At 45.0% G+C, this 21,541-nt stretch overlaps 1 protein-coding gene across 1 annotated transcript in view; it reads right to left on the bottom strand.

Moving 5' to 3' along the window:
* Positions 1-21,541, bottom strand: part of LOC147988523 (disease resistance protein RGA5-like) — a 51,747-nt gene that overhangs the window by 29,453 nt on the left and 753 nt on the right. The window contains exons 2-4 of the mRNA XM_087535051.1: positions 21,452-21,519; positions 20,314-20,415; positions 18,111-20,224 (exon numbers count right to left, since the gene is read on the bottom strand). Coding sequence (XP_087391177.1) covers positions 18,111-20,224; positions 20,314-20,415; positions 21,452-21,519 — 2,284 coding nt within the window. The remainder of the gene's footprint in view (positions 1-18,110; positions 20,225-20,313; positions 20,416-21,451; positions 21,520-21,541) is intronic.

Genomic DNA, 21,541 nt, shown 5'->3' on the forward strand with positions numbered 1-21,541 from the left:
AATAGCTTTACTTCTAATAATAGTAGAAGTCTAGGTGGCTTTGGAACAGCAGACGGAAGTAGAAAAGGAACCACACGAAGGGAGCTGGGGCAGTAGAGCAAGGCAGGTTTCGAAGGAATATATACCTGAGGGTCGTCGGCATGTCGCAAAGACGGCGTCGGGAGGCCACATCTTGGCCACTATACCGCAGGGAGGAAGAAGGGGTCGGAGGCCCTCCCGATCCGGCGCTCTCTCGGAGAGAACGGCACGGCCGCCGATCGGGACGCGCGGGCAGCCGTTGGTCTCCTCCCTCGCCGCCGACGACAGCGTGAACGATGCACCTACACCCCTGCCCCGGTCGAGGTTGTCCGGCCGGATTTGTGACCAGCCGTGAGCTGAGAGAGTGTGTGGCCAGCTATGTGTTGCTTAGAGCTGGAGAGCATGAGAGAGTGAATGAGAGGAACCCTAGTAAAGCAAGCGCTAAGGCTCCTGCTTTTATATATAGTGGAGTGATTTTGTTGTACCAACTTCAAAAAAATGCGCTCCTACGTGTACCCGCGAGTGGGTGTGAGAGAACTAGTGTGTGCGTGCACCGCTTCTCTTCGTGAGAGTACAATATACTATGCCCAAAGAACGTTCGCCGCAAGAGTAATAGTACAGGTGTGTGACGTGTGAGCTAAAATAAAATGTGCACGCCGTCTTTTGTTTTTTAGAAGTTCTGAGGGTAGGGTGTGAAGAGCACATATGTGCGTGACGTCTACCTGCAGATAGACGGTGGGTGCGACGTGCGAGTCTGCGAGAGGACTCGGGAGAGTCGTGACTCGTGAGGGTGCGTGTGCGTGAGAGAGAGGGGGCACGTATCAATGCAATGCATGTGTCCGTAAATCATTATCCGACAACCGTTCGCCACAAGCCTTTTCCTAATGAACACCGTAAGAACCGTTAGATCGGCATCCGACAGTGTCAGTTTTGCCATGTCATTTAACAGAACAGCCACTCCTCCTACACACAAATCTTTCACGTGAGTGTTAGCAACTGACGTATGCTCCCTCCGTTCCGAAATGCAGTGCATATAGCTTTATTGAAAATTCGAACCTCGCAAACTTTTACCGAGTTTTCGTGTACCAAATTGCACATGTAGAATACCATGTATATGTCATTTCATTCATCTTCGAGAGGTAACTATAAAGTTGGGTGAGGAGTCTACAAAGAAAGACCATCGTATCACCTGCAGCAATTTCAAGCATCCTTTAGTGTCGAGGAATATCATAGGAACTCTATATGATATGATTTTTATAGGATTTTTTCCTTTAGAGCCAATTGGTTCATAGGAATAGATTCATATACTCCACATTTCAAAGGAAATAAACATGATATCATTTCTATAGCTTTAGAGCCACTTGGTTCATATGAATGGATTCCTATACTCCCTTAATTTCAAAGAAAAATAAACATTAGCGTATATTCAATAGAAAAGTGCCTATGATATGAACCAAATTACATCTCTTTTCTAATCCCTCCTCATAGGAATTGAGATACATGTCATCTCTAGATTCAATAGAAAAGTTTCTATGATGTGAACCAAATGACATCTCTTTTCCAATCCCTACTCATAGGAATTGAGATGCTCCATGTCATCTCTTTTCCTACAACTTCCATGTATACATCTTCTATTCCTAAATAGATAGTACAACCCACTAGTAGCTTTTTTTCCAAAACATGCAACTATGGCACAAGAACTATATAGTGTGCCAATAACTTTGAAAGATGGTCGCTGGATGAAGCTAACCTGACAGTGCAGAGATAGGCAAATCCGAGCACTACTGGCCATTGGATATCATCAACATTCCACCAGATCTGCCACATGTACAATCTAGAAGACTCCATGGTTGAACTTAAGCATAATGCACAAACCTCAAAACACAAGCACTTCTCCTTTGTTCTAGAATCTTCTATATCATAATTGATTTTTTTTCTAAATGAATTGCCATTATTTGTTTTTTACTTTATGATTTACTCCCTCCGTTCCAAAATAGATGACCCAACTTTGCACTAACTTTGTACAAAGGTAGTGCAAAGTTGGGTCATCTATTTTGGAACGGAGGGAGTACAATGCACAACCCTATGAATCTTAACATGTTTATAAAACTTATTGATTTAGAATGAGATGAACTATAAGAACTAAACGAACATCTACATCATGCATATATGACTCAAAGCTTTACATGCTATAGTGTGTATTTATTCATAATTTGGTTTCGAAATCTCATGCGTTCAATACATGTGTACCATACTAGTTTTGAGTAGAGTAGCAAATTTCACGCGGCCCCGGGTATATCAAAATGCAGGGCCCATGCATCATTGCCTTTCGGTCGAACCTATGTCCACAATTTTTTGTACGTGCTATATCTCCACTGGTCCCCGAACCCAAAATGCTGCCTCATTCCCGTAAAACCAAGCGGCCCACACATATTTAAGGCGTCGGCTCGAACCCGTTTACTATGACATGGCCCCGCACACCGTAGTACTCCTACAAACCCTACCGCCGCACTCATCATCGGTTTTCTTCAAGAGGACGAGGGAGAAGCCGATTTGTAGTGGAGGCGCTTTTAAAAAAAGGATCTGTAGTGGAGACCCCTACCCTAGGGTGCCCTAGGTAGCTGCCGCACGCATCATTGTTTTCTCTTTTCTTTATGCTCTTGCGCCCTAGAGTGAAATGATGGTTGCTTCGTCCATGCAGCTTAATGCGGGAAAGGTGGAGCTTTGTGATTTGACCCCTCGTCGCTCATTTTCTACTACTGCGGCGCTACGACCGGGGTGCCTCCAATTCCAACCGCTGCTCCGAACTGTAATTTGGTGCATCGCACGTGGAACAAGACGGTGGACGAGCCACATGTCGGCCAAAGGGGTCCTGTTAAGTGTGTCGCCATTTCGTGTGCGGACTAACCCTACTTGAGTTGCTACGCCAACACGACAGGAGCAGCCTACCACTTGGTTTTGCTCCTTGGTGAATCCCGACTATATTGATCTAAAAAGATACGTGCTGAACTACCTTCTCCGTCTCGGTTTTTTTATTTTTAGGCGTCTCGGTTTATAGGGCCTGCACATAGTTCTAGGTCATCCATTTGACTAACTAAATATGAGTTACTATGTCACAAAAAGTATATCATATCATATTCTTAAGCGGATGTAGTTGTATTTAAAAGTCGAGGGCGGGGCTTTTCCTGCGCGGTAGGCGACGGGGCAGTTCCGCCTAGTCGGTTCGACAGAGACGCGAGAAGACGAGGGAGTAGCTGCTGCAAACGTAGGGCTGTGTGATTTGACAGCGAGTTACTGCTGGACAGGTGGGGCCCCGTGATTTGACTTTTTTTGCGGGGTCCCGTGATTTGACTTGCCATTATCATTTTAACTGCGGCGCTACGACCGGCGTGAGTCTCCCAGATTCCTGACCACCTCCATACTGGTGACTCTCCCAATGCTCCAGCATGTAGTAGAGGCTGGCTCTTGCATGAGATCCCACTTCTCCACTTTTTCCTTGCCTCTATTTCCTCCACATATGCAAAAATGCCATGTAAAGCGCACTATTGTACTTACTTTTACTTGCTCCTACAGGTGCTTAAGCTTGCCACATAGGCATAAAGTCTGATGTGGCAAGTTAATCAAGAAGAGAGAGACTAGTTTGGTGACCCAAGGAAGAAACGGTGCTAAGCGCGTGTACCTAGGTGAAAAGACAATTTTGAGTCTATAGCTAATTAAATGAAGCAAACTTAGCAACACCATTTCATTGGAAGAGGTCACTCCTTGGCAAATGCAATAAATACACGCGCTTACTAGCACCGTTTCTTCCTTGAGTACGAAGAAAGAGATAGAGAGGAGTAACAAAAAATACACTTATAGCCAACCTTGTTGTAGTATGAGTGACTAAGTGATGACTATGTATGACATGCCAACATCAGATAGCCTAACGCACCGTGTTAAATCTCCAAGGGCGCGACCGCGCGAGCGACGCGACGGTCGTGGTAGGCGCAACCATGATACGAGCTGCTGGCAGCCCTTGGATCTGAGATCAAACAGTCGCATGCTAAGTTGCTGAAAATTTCCAGAATAACCCTCCAGGATAGGACATTCATCCATAGGTCTAGAATCACGCCATGCAACCGTTCGATCTCAGATCCAAGGGCTCTCGGAAGCCCGTATCATAGGAGAATGGGAAGCCACTACCCTGCCGTTCGCACGCTGGCAGTTCGCTCCTACTCGTCCCCGCACGTCCTTCAATACTACGGCGGTTCGCTCCTAGTCGTCCCGTCCATTCACATTATGGCAGTTCCACTAATCCTAACCCTCCTCCCAAATCCATGGCGTCCCAAATCTCCAGGATCGGCGGTGAGTACAAGGTTAGAACCATCACCGGCGATGAGTTCGACATCATCTACACCCGTTCTTCCGCGACGGTGAAAGGATGCCTTTCTCGCTTCAGACGCATGTTCGAAAACTCAGATGATGAGTGGGTCGCTGGGCTAGATGTTGAGTACACCACAGTCCTGGGACGAGAGAAGGACCTAAAGGACGAAGAGAGGAAGAAGCCCGCCGTGATCTAGGTTTGCATGCGTGACTTATGCTTGGTCTACCACATATGCCTTGCCGACGTTGAGTGCCAGGATTTTAAGGACTTCCTCAGGAGCAACCTAGTCAAATTCGTTACTGTAGACTTTACGAACGACGAAGAAGTCCTGGGTCGGATAGGCCTCGTTGTAGGCAACCCCTTCGACCTCCAGAAGAATCGTCTGGTGCCCTCTCGTCAGCCTTCAATGCTGACCCTGGCAGGAGCCATGGTTCATCCTTCGTACGATAAACTGGAGAAACCTGCACACACGTTTCATCATCATGCATGGTAGCGGAATGTACTAGATATAGACCACATCCACTACGCTGCAATGGATGGCTACCTTTCCTTCAATATCTACAAGGGTTGGATGAAGAGCAGCAGCCAATTGTGCGGTTCAAGCAAAGAAGTATCAGCCAAGAGGAAGAGGGACAAGGACAAAGTCGAGGACGTGGACGAGGACTCCGAGTAAGGTGGCAGTGTCGTTACTCATGGTGGTTCTAATGCAGTGTCTACTGGAATAGTTGCAAAGTTTAATTTCAGGTGTGCTTAATTTAGTTTGAGGGGTGTGTTGTGCTGAGCCCCCAGCAGAACTATGTTATGTTTCTTCTCGTTACTTTAACTCTTCAGTACGTACATACTAGTATTTCTTACATTTCATCTTTTAGTTGGTATAGTACTACCACTCGTTTCTTCACATTATATACGTACAATATATATGGCCAACATCATATAGCCAGCAGTTTAGTTGTCAAAGAATTTCAGGGTGCTTAGTTTTGTCAAAGAATTCCAGGATGCTTAGAGGGTGCTTGGATCCAAGCGACTTATTTCAGTTTGACTAAAAATAGTCTCTTTAAGAGGCTAAAGTTCCAAGCACCCCTGACTAAAGAGGGGCTAAAACTAGTCTTGAGACTAAAATTTTTTAGTCAGGGGTACCCCTACTAAAATATGGATTAGTCCTCTCTCTACTCATTTAACTCCTCTCCTTTAACACAGGCGAGTTCTGGATTGGAGGGTTTGGGGGATAATAAATGCTCATTAACTTGATTTTAGCCTTTTTAGTATTTGGATCCAAGCATGGGTGAGGCTAGCATGTTTTAGTCCCACTACTTTTAGTCATGGGACTAAAACGTATCCAAGCACCCTCTTAGTTTTATTTGAGGGGTGGGTTGTACTGGACACCATTATTGTGACTAGCCTTTTTAATAGTACTATATGCATAATTTGGTGACGAGCACTCTCTATATGTACCACCTTTTTTTTAATTTCAAGTTTTGCTGCATGGCGCAATCCATCGATACTACTGTTGTACAAAAGTATACATTTTTTAAAAGGCTAGAGGGTGGGGCAGTCTAGCTTGGTCGGTTTCACGAGAGGCGAGGGCCTTTGTGATTTGACGGCTCATTACTGCTGGAAGGCGGGGCCTTGTGATTTGACTGCTCGTATAAATGCGCCGACGACCTGGTCGAGGAGGAGCAAAGAACCGTGCGCTATACTCAAGTTTTCCACTGGAGTAGTACTGCGATGGAGGAGCACGAAACACGGCAGCCCAGTGCCATATGGCGATAAAAATGATCTAATTTGCTAGTCATCCCATTGTTAGCATTGTTCTATTCATTCCTTCAAAAAACATTGTTCTATTCATGCCTCGCAGAGAACGTGACACGTGCGGCAAAACACCCGAAGCAAAAGATGAAACACAGGAGCAAAAGAAGAAGGAAGATTATCACCCCAAATGATCTAATTCGCCGCGGAGTCGTAACTGCTTCTTCATCGCCTCCATGACCTCCATCTCCTTGCGCGTCTCCTCTGCCATCTTCATCATTGTGTCCATGACGCGGCATTTCTCGACGCGAGCCTTCGTCATCTGTTCCACGGCCATATTACGTACCTTGACAGCAGCCGGGTGCTCGATGCGGAGCTTTGCCAACTCTTCCTTCTGTTCCATGGCGAGGGCCTCCAGCATCTTCATCGAGGAACTACTATTCCCATGCAGCTTCTTCCAACCGGCGTTCTTCTCCTTCAACAGGTCGATCTCGTGGCAGAGCTTCGCATTGTCCTCCCGAAGTCGCAGGATTTCGCCGGTCGCCTTCTTCTCCGAGGAAATGCTCTTCTTCAGCAGCATCACCAAGCCGGCGGTCAACTCCCCCTACTGATTGAGCTCAGCGGGCATGTCGTCGAGGCTCTCCTTCAGCAACTCCATCAAGCCTTGGATGAACTCCTTCTGCTTATTGAGCTGATCGGGCATGCCGTCGAGGGATAACGACACTAGCTCCGCCGGCTCGGCATGTTAGCCTCCACGGCTAGGGCGCTCCTGGGAGCCATCGCCTGCCCGTGAGAAATCTTTCGAGGTCCCTGCGTGGCGGCGAGCCCTCTCTTTTTTTTCCGCAGCCTTGGTTGCCGCTCCCTTGTTACGAGTAGTTCTCGACCTAGAGCTCTGCTCACCGGCCATGGCAACGACGGACGAAGAAGAAGCACTTATGAGGAGGAAAGGTAGAGTGATTTTCGACTAGGTAGTTCCCCTTTTTATAATCTAAGTACTAGCACTAGTACTAATACCTGCATAGTGGGAACACGTTCAGGTTTGGTACGTACTACTAGTAGGTGTAAGCAGGCCGGCTTTCGAATGTGATGGGAACAAGGTAAAGATTAATTGATGGTTTTGTTTTCGAGGCCCGAAACGGCTCCCGATGAGTTTAGCGGAACATAAATTTCAAGTACTACACTGCTCATAAGCGTAAATATTATGTTACTGTCAAAAATTGGCACAAAATACGAAGGAGACCAATGAAAGTACTACCAGCAACCCACGATTTAACTAGTACTCGCATGCGCGAAGTGGAGTAATAATGTCTTTCTTCCTCCCTCATCGTCCACTCAATTTGCATGCACTGTATTAATTGGCCATCAATGAAGTGAACGACTTTACACGCGTCAAATTATCACATGGGGTGGATCTTTGTACAAAATTGCGTCCGCCCATGTACCCGCATGTGCGTGCGAGGAATGAGTGCATGCATGGCGTGCGTGCACATCTTCGCTTCGTGCATGTACCGCCAGTATGGCTCAGGGAGGACGAGTACATTCTTCTGGAACCAGCAGCACGTCACTGTGATCAATCCACGCAAGGAGATCGCGACAACGCCTACACATGTGCCACGTGGCTTCATGAACTGTAAGAGAGACAATGTGTAGCGTGCCATTGGAATTCTAATTTACGTGTTTTGCACAAACTCGAAGTACTAGTAAGGTACACGTGCATTGCACGCATCAGATTTTGCAACCAAATTATAAATAAATACCACACTATAGCATGTAAGCTCTGAGTCATATATGCCTGATGTAGCCCTTCGTGTAATTCTTACAGTTCATCTCATTCAAAATCAATTACTCCCTCTGTAAAGAAATATAAGAACGTTTAGATCACTAAAGTAGTGATATAAACGCTCTTATATTTCTTTACAGAGGGAGTAGTTTTTATAAAAAAGCTAAGAACGCGGGAATAGGAAAAACATGGGATTATAGTGGAATGTCGTCTTGAATCCTACAGGATTGTATGAGTGTTTGATTGTGCATAGAAAAAACGCAGAATTCTTTCAAAGAGGTTTGAGTGGATGGGATGTTTCCTATGAAATCTAGTGCAAATGAATCATATGGAAAAATTCCTATGGTTTACAATCCTACAAATCAAACAACCAAGATAGGAAAAATTCCTAATGATTAGAACCCTCCAAAATTCCTTTGAGAATCCTTTGAATCAAAGAAGCCCTTAATCTATTTTATGATTCGTGGAATTGTGCGTTGTAAAGCATAAAGTAAAAACAAATAATGGCAATTCAACTAGAAAAAAAAGTTTGGGCAGTTATGATACGGAAGATTCTAGAACAAAAGAGAACTACTGTTGTTTTGAGGTTTGTGCATTATGCTTAAGTTCAACCATGGAGTGCTAGATTGTACATGTGGCAAAATCCGGTGGGGAGCTAGAAGATGGTGCGAGGGGCCGAGTGGAGGGAGACTATGAAGGAATGCACAAGTGCGAGATCGATATTTAGAGAGAGGGGGCGAACACGTGCGCTGATGCGCGCAGTGGCAGAGCCATGAAAAATAAATGAGCTAGGGGGCCAAGCATTGCCAATCCTTTACGAGGAGGGTCAATTCATGAACTTAAACCATTTTAGCAGCAATTGTCTAATGATCACATTCATATTAGCCTTGATATATAGTGATGTTAGGGGGGGAGGGGGGCAGGGCCCTTACTGCCCCCTGTCTTCGCCATTGTGCACGCGTCTGAGAGATGAAGCGGAAGGCATGGATGATGAGAGGGGGACGTTGGATACATAATTAATATGGGTGTATTAGCTATATATGTTAATCCTATATAGAGAGGTATAGATTGATCGATGTGGACGTGGGAAAGAGGGTGAGACCTCACTGGATATATCGATTGATCGATTTGTGTGGAAAACTATGAAAGACCTAGCTATATACACACATACATAGAGGAACATCGGTCGTTGCGCATGCACGCGTGAGAGATAAAAATGCCCGATATGATGGAGAGGGGGATGTGTGTTGGTGTGTGCCTTCATGGGAGACCGACCTAAAGAAAAAGATTGCATGCGTGCGATGGATAATGCCGACTGGTAGTCTGTGTGCATGCATGCACGAGAGAAAGTTAGTGGTACAATTATAAAGAGAAGACTATTGTGTGGGTGTAAAAGAATAGCTGAATAGGTGAGGTCACAATCAATGTAAAGTTGAATTCAAATATTTGAATAAGAGATCCTGATGTTTGAAACCCATGCATGCATGAATATAACGGAGATCTGCGCGGTGTGGTTTGGAAACGAGCATGTTGTAATGTATACACATTGAACAAGGTCAGAGTGATTTGAATTTGAGATACCGATGGCAGACATCATTTGGCCACGTCGCATCCGTGCATGGACACACTATTCTAATTGGAGATGATGGGTGGCTTTTGCATCACATATCTATATCTATACCCCTATATATATATTATATTATATTTTTTTATATTGTGTGCAGGTAACTTTAACTTTGAAAGATGGTCGTTGGATGAGGCGAATCCGATGGTCCAAAGATGGCAAATTTGAGCACTACTAGCCGTTGGATATCATCTAGATTCCACCAGATTTCGCCACATGTATAATCTAGAAGACTCCATGGTTGAACTTAAGCATAATGCACAAACATCAAAACACAAGCACTTCTTATTTGTTCTAGAATCTTCCGTATCAGAATTGCCCAAATGTTTTTCTACATGATTTGCCATTATTTGTTTTTACTTTATGTCTTACGACGCACAATTCCATGAATCTTAAAATAGATTAGCTTTCTTATAAAAACTAAATAATTTTGAATGAAATGAACTATAAGAATTAAACGAACATCTACATCATGCATATATGACTCAAAGCTTGCATGCTATATTGTGGTATTTATTCATAATTTGGTTGCCAAATCTCATGCGTGCAATGCACGTGTACCTTACTCTAGTCTAAATGGTGTTTGTGTGTGTGTTGTGCGTGTTGAGGTGCAAATTGTCTTTTTTTGGGTACACGTTAAGCTTGTTCTTCCGAAATTTCAAGCCGCGCCTTGTTATGCCAAAAATTCAAGCTAGCGTCTCTGTCTATCGTGCTGCGAAACTCCCGCCTCTTCAACCCGCGCCTTGTTAGCCCGAAATATTTAAGATATATCTTTGTCTCGTTGTGCTCTGACAACTCCCTCCATCTCAACCCGCGCCTTGCTATTCCGAAATTACAACGTGCGCGAAAACTCCCACCTCCTGTAAAATCCCGACACGCGAAATGCCCGTGGTACCCCTGAACCAAAAGAACCGCCTCAAATCGGTGGGGGTACTTTCATAACTTACCCCACATTTCGGACAAGCGCGTCTCTAAGCCATGGTTCCCCACTGCCATCCCATCCACCCACCCATTCGTACACCGAGGCCGCAAAAACCCGCGACGAAACCCCACACCCTGCTCCGTCCGCCACCCAGCCGGAGCCTCTTCCCCGACGACGTCGTCCACAGCAACACCTCGACGTCCCTCATCCACCGTACCGGATGAGGATCCGTCGTCGATCTCATCGTCCCGCCGGTTCAGCCACCCCGTCCTCCACCTCCAAGGAGCTGCCCCGACGTTCCCCTCGTCTTTCGCGCCACCTCCATTCCCACACCGCCGTCTTCACCTACACCACTGGAAGAGCATCATCATCACCATTTCCTCGAATGAAGCTGCGGCCTAATCGGCGCCACCAATGAGGTTGTACACTAATCGCCGCATTTTATTCTTGATTCGATCTCACGGTGCTGCCGGCGCTCGGCCCCGAGCTGACACGGCGCGGCTCCATCCACAGCGGCGTCGCCGGCCACTTCCTCCACGGCGTCGCTCCCTCGGCGACGACGTCCACATCAGTAGGACATGCTGCTGCTTTAGCTCTCGCTCGCGCTGCTGCTCTGCTCTTGCTCTCGGTCCCCTGCCTGCTCTGCTCTTGCTATTGCTCTTGCTCGCGCTGCTACTCTCGCTCTTGCTCTTGCTTGCGATGCTGCTCCGATTTAGCTACACTTCAGTCGACTGAATCGACTTTTGGGTCAGTCGATTTTCAGGGGGTGGGGGGGGGGGCTCGCCGGGGTGAAGGAAGAACCAGACGCAGCGGGGAGGGGGGCTCGCCGGAGAGGTACCCCACTATCTATCTTAGGTTTTAGTATGGGGGCGGTGGTCGCCGGCGGTGGCGGGGCGTTGGCGGGGCGGTGGCGTGGGGATCGCCGGAGAAAAAGCTCGGCATGGGGGGGCCCAGAGGGATGGCCGGGGCGGCGGCGGACCGGCGGTGGGGAGTGTTTTCGGGGCGGGCGGGGCGGCGCACCGCCGGCCGCGAGCGGCGGGGGCCTGCTGTTTGGCCAGCTCAGGGGGGTGGAGGTTGAAGATGAACCGCAGGCCCTTGATTTCGTATCCAACGGCTGCAAAATCGACTGACCAGAGATGAAAAAGTCAGTCGACCAACGTGTAGCCTCACCTTGCTAGTGCGTTCGGTTTCGACAGTTAAGTTCAGTTTCGACAGTTAAGTTCAGTTTCGACAGTTAAGTTCAGAGATGAGCGGCTGATGTATTTTACATCTAGCACTTTGTGGTTATGTATTTTATGTCATGTATTGGAGATGCTATTAGAATTCCACTCAAGTTAACGTTGTTCGTTGTCTCTCTTGTCCTGCTTCAGCCTCGGTGTCGTACAACTCAACGGAGCTGCTCCAATGACGAAACCCTCCATCACAGCGGAGCAGTACCTCGGGCTCCATCTCCAGACGCCTAAGATCTTCTTCCCCTCCTCCAACAGCCAAGTCAGCCGGAGCATCCTCACCGGCCAACCCAATCACGCTGAGATCAACAAGGCTTCGCCAAAGAGGTTCTACACTTGTTGCATCTCTTTTTTACTCTACATATTATATATATTGTCCACTGAGCACTCGTAGTAACGGCAAGTACGATTATTTTATCCTACTATATGACAAGCAGTGAGGTACCAGGCAACTTAGCTATCCGTGATGCACTCTCTTGAATGCCATCATTATTTATCTCTGCGCGTTTCAGCTGTGCGTTTGTCAATGGACCTGGGAGTTGAGCTAGTATGGCAGTGGCCTGGGTCCAAAGTAATAGAAGTAGCACAAAAACATTTTTTTAGTGTAGGATTTTCCTTGCTCAAGCCTGCCTACTAGAGTCGCCAGTGCTTGAAAGGAAAAGTGAATGAAAAACATCGGAATTGGAAAGTTTCCTATGGTACTACTTTTCATGAATTTGGTGCAAAGGAATGGAGCAAAGGAAAACTGTAGGATTTTCTCCTTTAGTGTCTCCTTGAAAGAAAAACCATAGGAATTCTAATTTCCACTTCTGCTCCTTTTCATATTCCTATTCATCAAGCACAAGACTAAGAGATAGTAGCATAATAGCATTATAACCGTACATTTTCTTGTGGTTTGACTTAATCTCACCATGCTTTTTTGCATCCTGTGATCTTCCAATTGTTGTGAATCAAACACCCAGATTGGCAGAAATCCTGTGTTTTTAAATTCTTTGTTTTGCACGTGCATTCCTATCCTATTCTTGTCTATTTCCTATCCCTGCATTGTTAGAATCATCAAATTCAAACAAGCCCTTACTCAATTACTTCTGTTACAGATATGTGTCAAAGAAAACCTTGTGTGGTTTGTCCTGCTCCTGCGGCGCTGTGTTCCACCCCAGCTCAGCTGCTCCAATGACGGAAGGGTTCACCACAGTAGGGATCCGCTCTCCAGACTGTCTTTCGCCGCCTCAGATCTTCTTCCCCGCTGCCGGCAGCCACGGCAACTGCATTACCATCATCAACTGAGCAGATGACCTTGAGGACTACACGGGTCCGCAAGAGAGGTCACACTCTTCCATGTCTGCTTACGTTATGCGTCGCTTAATATGATGACATGCTACATTATCAACGTGTTCACCTATAGACTCCGAGTCAGGTCCAAACTAATGCTGAAACTTGAGTTTTTAAATGGTTGTGGGGTACATATTGGGGCAACAATCAATACTATCTGTCTACTATCTGGTTAATCTCCGGTGTCTACTATGAGTTTCATGTTGGGTGCAAACAAACATTAAAGGAGCCATTATCTGTATATTTTAACTAAAGCTATTATCTGCCTGCTATCATTGGTTTTGGGTCTATCCATAGTTTGCTACCATCACTCTGGATTTGTGCATGCACTCCTTACATAATCTCACTATGTTTTATTCCTATGCATGCCAGTTATTGTACACAATGGAACTGATCATGTAGAGCAAAAGAGACGAGCCTTGCATGGCAATAAAATTTTATGCAGACGTCGTTCCATGCTGGGCGCAAAGGCAGCCCCCCTCCACCCATTTCGGATCGTAATCAAGAGGAAGATAACTATTATGAGGGGGATTCAGAAGGAGAAGACCACTCCTATTTACCCCATGAGGTCTTCGCTCTAACATGGCATGCTGATGTTGGTAATATCATGCATATGGTGCCTTGCATTGCTTACTGTATACATTAAAGATGTCATCTGCTTAGTTTAGACATGCTTTGTGTCAATGCCATCTGTTTAGTTTCTTTATCGTATATGTGAATCATGCAATGCCATCTTGTCTAGCCAGGCATCATATATGTGAATTTTGCAATGCCACCCTGGTTAGCCAGTCATCTTATATGTGAATTATATCATGCCATCATTTTTTTATTACGTGTTAAATTTTTCAACAATTTTAGTACATTCAATTACTCTTCCTGTGCATCAGCCATTTGGCACGGTCATGGAAAAATCTGGAGTGGAAACAAGGTCTTCAGAGCAGACAATGCTATCTGACGAAGCGCATGTCTTGCTGGTTACCGATAGCTCCTCAGAGGAGGATTCAGAGACAGATGACCAGTCATATTCCTCCCCCCCCCCCCCGAGGTGCATGCCCTAACATGGCAGGGTTATGTTGCTCATATCGTGCGTATGGTATCTTGCATTGCTATGTCATTTGCTTAGTTTAGACATGCTTTGTGTGAATGCCAACTGTTTAGTGTCTAATTACCATATATGTGAATTATGCAATGACATCTTGTTGCAAGACATTATATATGTGAATTATGCAATGTTATCTTGTCGCAAGGCATTATGTATGTGAATTATGCAATGCCATGCTGTTTAGGCAAGCGTCATATATGTGAATTATATCATGCCATCCTTTTTTTGTATTTCTCATTGCTTTTGTCGACAATGTTTGTATATTCAACTGCTCTTCCTGTGCATCAGCCATTTGAATTGGTGATGGAGAAATCTGGAGTGAAAACAAGGTCTTCAGAGCAGACAATGCTACCTGCCGAAGCAGATATCTTGCTGGTTACAGATAGCTCTTTAGAGGAGGATTCAGAGGTAGATGACCAGTCCTATTATCCCCCTGAGGTCTATGCTCAAACTTGGCAGGGTTATATTACTCATATAATGCATATGTTGTGTTGCAATGCTTAGTTTTTACATCATATACACAATATTGAATGCCATCTCCTTAGTTGATACATCATATATGCGATTGCCCTCTGCTCACTTCCTTAGTATATAAATCATATATTTAAATTATGTCATGCCATGATGTTTACATAGACAACATGTATCTAAATTATGGCATGCCAACCCATTTTCTAAAGACATAATATAGTTATATCATCTCATCCTGTTTACATAGTCATCATATTTAAATTATGTCATTCTATCCGTGAATTATATCATGCCATCATGTTTCCATCAACATCATGTTTGTGATTTATGGCATGCCAACCACTTTAATAGACACATCGTATACTTATATCATGTCATCCTGTTTACATAGTCATCATATTTTGAAGTATGTCATTCTATCATGTTTAGTTAGCCATCATACATTTGAAATTGTGTCATGCTATCCTGTTTAATTAGCCATCTTATATATGAAATTATGTCCTGCTATTCTGTTTGCTTAGACAACATAAATGTGAATTATTTCATGCCCTGTTTTCTTCCCTACTATCCATTGCACCTGTCTATCTTACAATGTCTGTACATTCAATTACTTTTCTTGTTTATCAGCCATTTCAATTGGAGGGAGTGATGGCAGTATCTGTGGGAGTAAAAACATGGTCTTCAGAAAAGATCGTGCTACCTGTCGATGCAGATAGAACCACGGTTGTACTTGCCCAAGAACCAGCCCCACCACACATAACCCACACTCATGCAGATTGTACCCCTACCCAGTTGGACAGAGAACCAGCTACACCCCTTCTAACCCCAACCCCAGCAGATAGACACCCAGTTCCCGTTGACACAGCACCGTCTCCACCACAGAGCAACCAAACACGAGCAGTTAGTAAGGCAACTATAGTGCCCAAATCACGAGGACCACCACTCCGAACCTGAAGTCAACGCTTAAAGCAGAAGAAGAATTGTTCTTAGGTCAGGTTCCATAGCTATGGTTCATACTACTTTGCTCTTGCATCACTGTATTTACTGATACCAACTAATTTCAAATTTGAAGGATGCAATTGAAACTCCAATGGCGCAACAGGTATGTTTTAAACCTGTTTCTTCAACGTGTTTGGCAGTTTGCTGTTGTAACTTGCTCTATGTTGATTTCAGTTTCAATTGAATAAACAGTTATGTTCTCATGCCATGCACATTACAAGTGTTGTTATTGATGTGTAGGCTCCCACACTTATATTCTGTCTATGCTGCTTTGTCTTAAATAGATATGATTCGGACTGTATCTATCTTGATTTGGCAACATAAACTAGAATGATATAGACCATACAGTGACCATACTACATAGATATATGTTTGTTTCATGCTGTTATCCCGTCGACCTTACTACTGAACTGGTTTACCAAAATGAGTTTCATATACTACATTGTAAACCTGAGATGTGTTTGTTTGTTTCTCTTTTAGAACGCGGATAAAATATTGGAGAAGAGTACCGTGTTATGCAATGGTAAAGGAAGTAATGCAGATAAGGTTCAAGATAGTGAGACATCCCTGTTGGTCTCCAAGAAAGCTGATAAAAACTATATTGAAGACACTGAGACAACCCCAAAGTCCTGTCTTGATGTAGTGTTCGAGTTACTAGCTACCACTGCTGGCACCAGCTCTTCGAACTCATTACCTGAATCAGTTCGGCTTCTTGAGTCTCAACTTCAAGTTGAAAGACATCAATCAGATGTTATGCGACAGGAAGCTGAAGGACTAAGGAAGTCCCTGCAGAATTCAGATGCATACTTTCTGGTGCAACAGCAAGCGCTGGAGGACTTAAGTGCCAAACAAGAGAAAGTTAATAAGCTTGCTAAGCATCTTGCCAGCATTATGGATACCCAGGATATTGTTTCTTGAGCTCTTCTGAAGTGGTTTCAGTTCTGGACTTATTTTGCTGCAGCGTTTATATGCTGCTGTGTTCCCTATATTTGCACTGGTGGCGAACTTTGATGCCCAGTGGATGTAATATGTGTAATAGCCGTGATAGCTTAGCATAAGTTGCTTGCTTATTTATTTCCTTGTTGTGTTGTTTATTTGTTTGCTTGTAGTCAGTGCAGTTCTTTTTCCGCGGTTTGCTAGTGGCTGCAATAATCTATTTTTTAAAACAAGGCCACAATAACCATGGGCTAATATTTACTGTAGTGACACTGGGCCTCCTACGGGCCGTAGAAACAGTGGGTCTTCTACGGGCCGTAGAAACAGTGGGCCTTCTATGGGCCGTAGAAACAATGGGCCTTCTACGGGCCGTAGAAACAATGGGCCTTCTATGAGCCGTATCATCAATGGGCCTTATACGGGCCGTATGATCGATTGGCCAAACATGGGCCAATAACAGGCCGCATTATGGCCGTAAATGGGCTAGAGTTGGAATTGTCCGTTCATGGGCCGACCATAACGGGCCATCGTTAATAGGCCGTATTTGATGACGCTATGAAAACGGCCCAATGAATTAACGGACCACAAACAGGCCGACTGTAACCACGGGCTGAATTTGACCCACAAGCAAAAAATGACAGTAACAGGTCGTAAGTAAATGAATGCTGGAAATGAGCCCAAGAATAAATGGGCTCTGAGAAGGCCGAAAGATAACATGGGCTAGAAACGGCCCAACGGAATAACGGGCCGTTAATGGGTATAAAGTTATACACTGTTCATTACGGGCCAGTTTCACCACGGGCCGTTAATGGGTGTAAAGTGATACACTTTTCATTACAGGCCAGTTTCACCACGGGCCGTTAATAGGCCAAGAGTTACATAAGGCCTCATATGGGCCGAAAGACGTCATGGGCTATACATGGGCCAGAAGTGAAAACGGGCTGGAATCATATTGGATGGCCCAGATGACGCTACTGGGCCTAATTCGGATAGGGCGTAATGGGCCTTGGGTTAGCGGGCTGTAAATGGGCTATATTCGACCAGGCTGTTAACAGGCTTTCCATGGGCCGGCCCGCCAGCTTTTGACCAAGTCAAACGGGCCGGCCTTTTCACAGGAATGGGCCTCTGCTGGGCCGTGCCACGTGTCGACGTATCATAGGCGCCTTCCGTCCAATGAGTGGTTGACATCTGTCCCAACGATGGGCCGACACGTGTTTCCTCCAGCCAATGATGATTTTACACGTGGAAAATCCCCATTGGTCGGGGCTGTTAACGGGTTATCGGATCCAAAACCCGACCCGATAGCTTAACGGCGTTCCGTTACGGTGGATGCCACGTGTCAGTCACCCTTGATGAAAGCACTTCTGTGACGCGTGATTTATCGTCATGGAAGTGGACACTTCCATGATGATAATTTTGGTAATGTCATGGAACACTTCTACGACAGCACAGGTATGACTATCTTGATTCTGTCATAAATTTGTCATGGATGTACATGCATGACAAAAAAAGCGACCTACTGTGACAAACACGTATCATCACGAAAGTGTATTTTTTTGTAGTGCACCACGACGCCCTTTGGAGTTACCAGAGCGTCCGCCTCCGCGTGAGTTGTTGGAGTAGCCACCACCGCCGGAGCCAAACTTCCCCTTGTCACGGGAAGATGAGCGCGAGCGAGAGCCACCACCGCGGCCTCTGGATGCAGAGTTGGCCGATGATTTGAAGCCACCGCCGGAGCCATGATACTGCGCCATGCGTTGATCAAAGTTACTGAGCATGGCAAAAAGTTCATCGAGGGTTACCGGGGTGACACGGGCATCTAGTACGGAGACGAGGGGCTGATACTCTTGGTCCAGCCTGTGGATGATGTAGGAGATGAGCTCGTCGTCCTGGATGGTTTTTCCCGCCGCGACGAGTTCATCGGCGAGACCCCTCATGGCGGCGAAGAAGGTGGCCACCGATTGATTGCCCTTCTGCGCATTGATCAGCGCTATGTGGATGTTGTTGACGCTGCTGAGTGACTGCGACGAGAACATGCTCGCCAGCGCCACCCAGAGTTCGCGCGCCGTGGTGATCGTGTTCACCGTGACGAGCACCTCCTTGAAGAGGTGTTGGAGCAGATATCCAAGGACCTGCTGATCCTCCCTCACCCAAAGCGGACGAAGGGGATTCGGCCCAGTGGTCTCCTTGCCAGCGGCGTCCTTGGTGGTGAGGACTTTGGCCGGCTCGGTTGCCGTGCCGTCGACGTAGTGGAAGACGCTGGCGCCCCGCAACTGCGGCGTGATCTGTGTCCGCCACAGGACGTAGTTGGTGCGGGTGAGCTTCTCCGGGGCTCCACCGCCGAGCGTCGACTGGAAGGAGGCGGAGGAGGAAGACATGGCTGCGCGCAGTGCAGACAGTTGGCTAGGCATGCGTGAGTCAAAATCACAGAGATGTATAGGAGGCACCCAGCGTTCGCCCAAGAGATCCATCAGTTCAAGAGAATTTTCTTCAGAATTGCAATTAATACTTAGACTTTCAATGTGATGTAGGTTCCCCAGAGACTTCACGAAACCTTCATACAAATCCAAACTACCATCCTTGAAGTAAATCTGAAGCTCCCTCAGCCTTGCCAGGTTGCCAAGCTCTTGTGCAATAATGTTTAGAGAGACCAAGATCCCCCGCAACACTTCTATGGATGTCAGACTCTGCAACAGACCTGGAATTGCAACCACCATACTAGGAAAAACATTTAGGTAGATTAATCTTCTCAACTTCCGAACAGTGGAAGGCAATTCCTGTAGCTCAAAATTGCCTCTAAGATCCAACACCTCCAAAAACTGCAGGTTTCCTATCTCAGCCGAGAGTTCCCTAATTCCAGTACCTGCTAGACCAAGGTACCTCAAGTGAACTAAGTGTCCAACACCCTTGAGGTTAAGTTGCAGGGTGCTACTTTTCCCCAGATAATAGTGAGACAAATCAATTACACGCAAAACTTCAAACCTTGATAGGGCTGGTAAGATATTAATAGCAGATGTAAAGATAGTAATGGACCTCACTCGTGATATATCCGTGATACTTCTAAGAGGTGTGCCTTGATGATCTTTATTTCTATCTTGAAAGGACAAACGACGAACATTGCCATGTAAAGACATACTATCCCTAGTACCATCCAATACATTAACAAACTTTGCTTCATGTGACAAGTTGCAGATAAGATCAAGAACCATATCATGTACACGGCAAGCATGTACCTGGCCTAGATCATCATATATTGGCTGGATCATACTTCTATTAATGAGCTGGTTGAAGTAACTTAATCCGAGCAAAAACAGGCTTGTCCCTTGATTTCCATGGTGGACAAATCCTTCGGCCACCCACTTCCATATCAGTCTATCTCTATAAATCTCACTATCTTCTGGATATATACATAGGTACAATAGACAAGTTTTCAGATGAGAGGGTAGATTATAATAGCTGAAAGATAGTATACTCTGCATCTCCTCTAAATTGTTATCTTCTGTTAGTCCAGAGCCAAGGGACTGGAGTAGAATATCCCACTCATGCTTTGGTTTCACGTGATGGCCACTAGCCAAAGCACTAGCAATAGTAATGATGGCTAGTGGTACCCCACCACATTTTTTCAATATATCTTTAGACACTTGTTCAAATTCATTTGGACAACCACTCTTGTCAGGAAATATTCTCTTATGGAGGAGCCTTCTGGAATCATCAGTAGAAAGAGGTTTCATTTGATAAACTGAATCATTAGCCGACGAGCAACATGAATTGGAGACACTAACAATTCGGGCTTGGTGACTAGCCGACTGCCTAGATTATTCCTGTTAGAGAAAGCCAAGTTGATGCCTTCCCACAATTTTTCATCCCATATATCATCAATTATGACGAGATACCTACATTAGTTCAGAGTATAAGTGTAAGGTCTATAGACATCACAAAGCTGAGTGCCATATGAATATATGGGTGGAACTATATATACATCTATAAGTGCACATATTCAAAAACAAACTAATCAGATTCAGGCGTCTCAATCTTGACAATCTGATTTCAATAATTGTGCATTATGAACTGCCAATCAGATAATGAATAAAATGAATACAAATTTAAGATTCAAGGGAGTAAAACACAAAGAGCAAATTGCTGCATCAATGACATAGATAGAAGTACAATTAATTTGTTACACCGTCTGATCCAAAATATTGTGTGAACTAAAACCACGACACTTATTTTGGATCGGAGCGAGTACAACATTTCAATTATTACAATGGTTAGGTAGATTTATTGGAATGATCGGAGCACTGATTTGCCCACTAATATACTGTATGGCCGTTGATGAACTTCCCGGAGACTCAAATTTTACATGACATTATCCTTTCGAGTATATTCTGCTGATAGTAGGTTTCTAAACAAGGCGAAAAGGGGGAATAGAATGTGATATCGAAGAGCAAATTTAACTTCTTGGTGTATCAAGAGCAAAAGGGTAGCCTTTGGTGCATGATGCACCGTTTAGATCTTTGTTTTAATGGGGTGGGTAGGGATAAAGAAAGAACTAAGTGTGTTCTTTCCTTTACATTTTGGTGTATTATTTGGTACAAGTGTTATTATGCTCATTATTTATAACTTTGATGAAATGTACAACGCCGAGATGAATTTCTTAGACCAATTGCAATAAATTTAAGCCACTGTAATTACTGCAATGAGAAGTATTTTACTTTCTTCAGATAAAGGAGGGGGGATCAAACATATATACTCATACAGTCTTGAAACTTAGTACCTATAACTTTGCGGTTTACTGACCTTAATGAAAAATTATTCTGAACCGGCCTTCTATGTGATGGTTACAATGTATTTGTACATTATTAGTTAGACAACTAGCATAGGAAGCGGACATATCATAGTAGTATCATTTTTGCTGCAAGTGATGCATACCTCTTGTTCTCAAGAAATTCATGAAGCTTGTTGATAAGCTGCCTTTCATCCAACATAACAACATCTGAGTGGGATTTTCCGAGATGTTGT

This window comes from Triticum urartu, chromosome 1A (genome assembly GCF_056163025.1).
Source record: "Triticum urartu cultivar PI428250 chromosome 1A, HENAU_Tu73, whole genome shotgun sequence".
Lineage (NCBI taxonomy): Eukaryota > Viridiplantae > Streptophyta > Magnoliopsida > Poales > Poaceae > Triticum > Triticum urartu.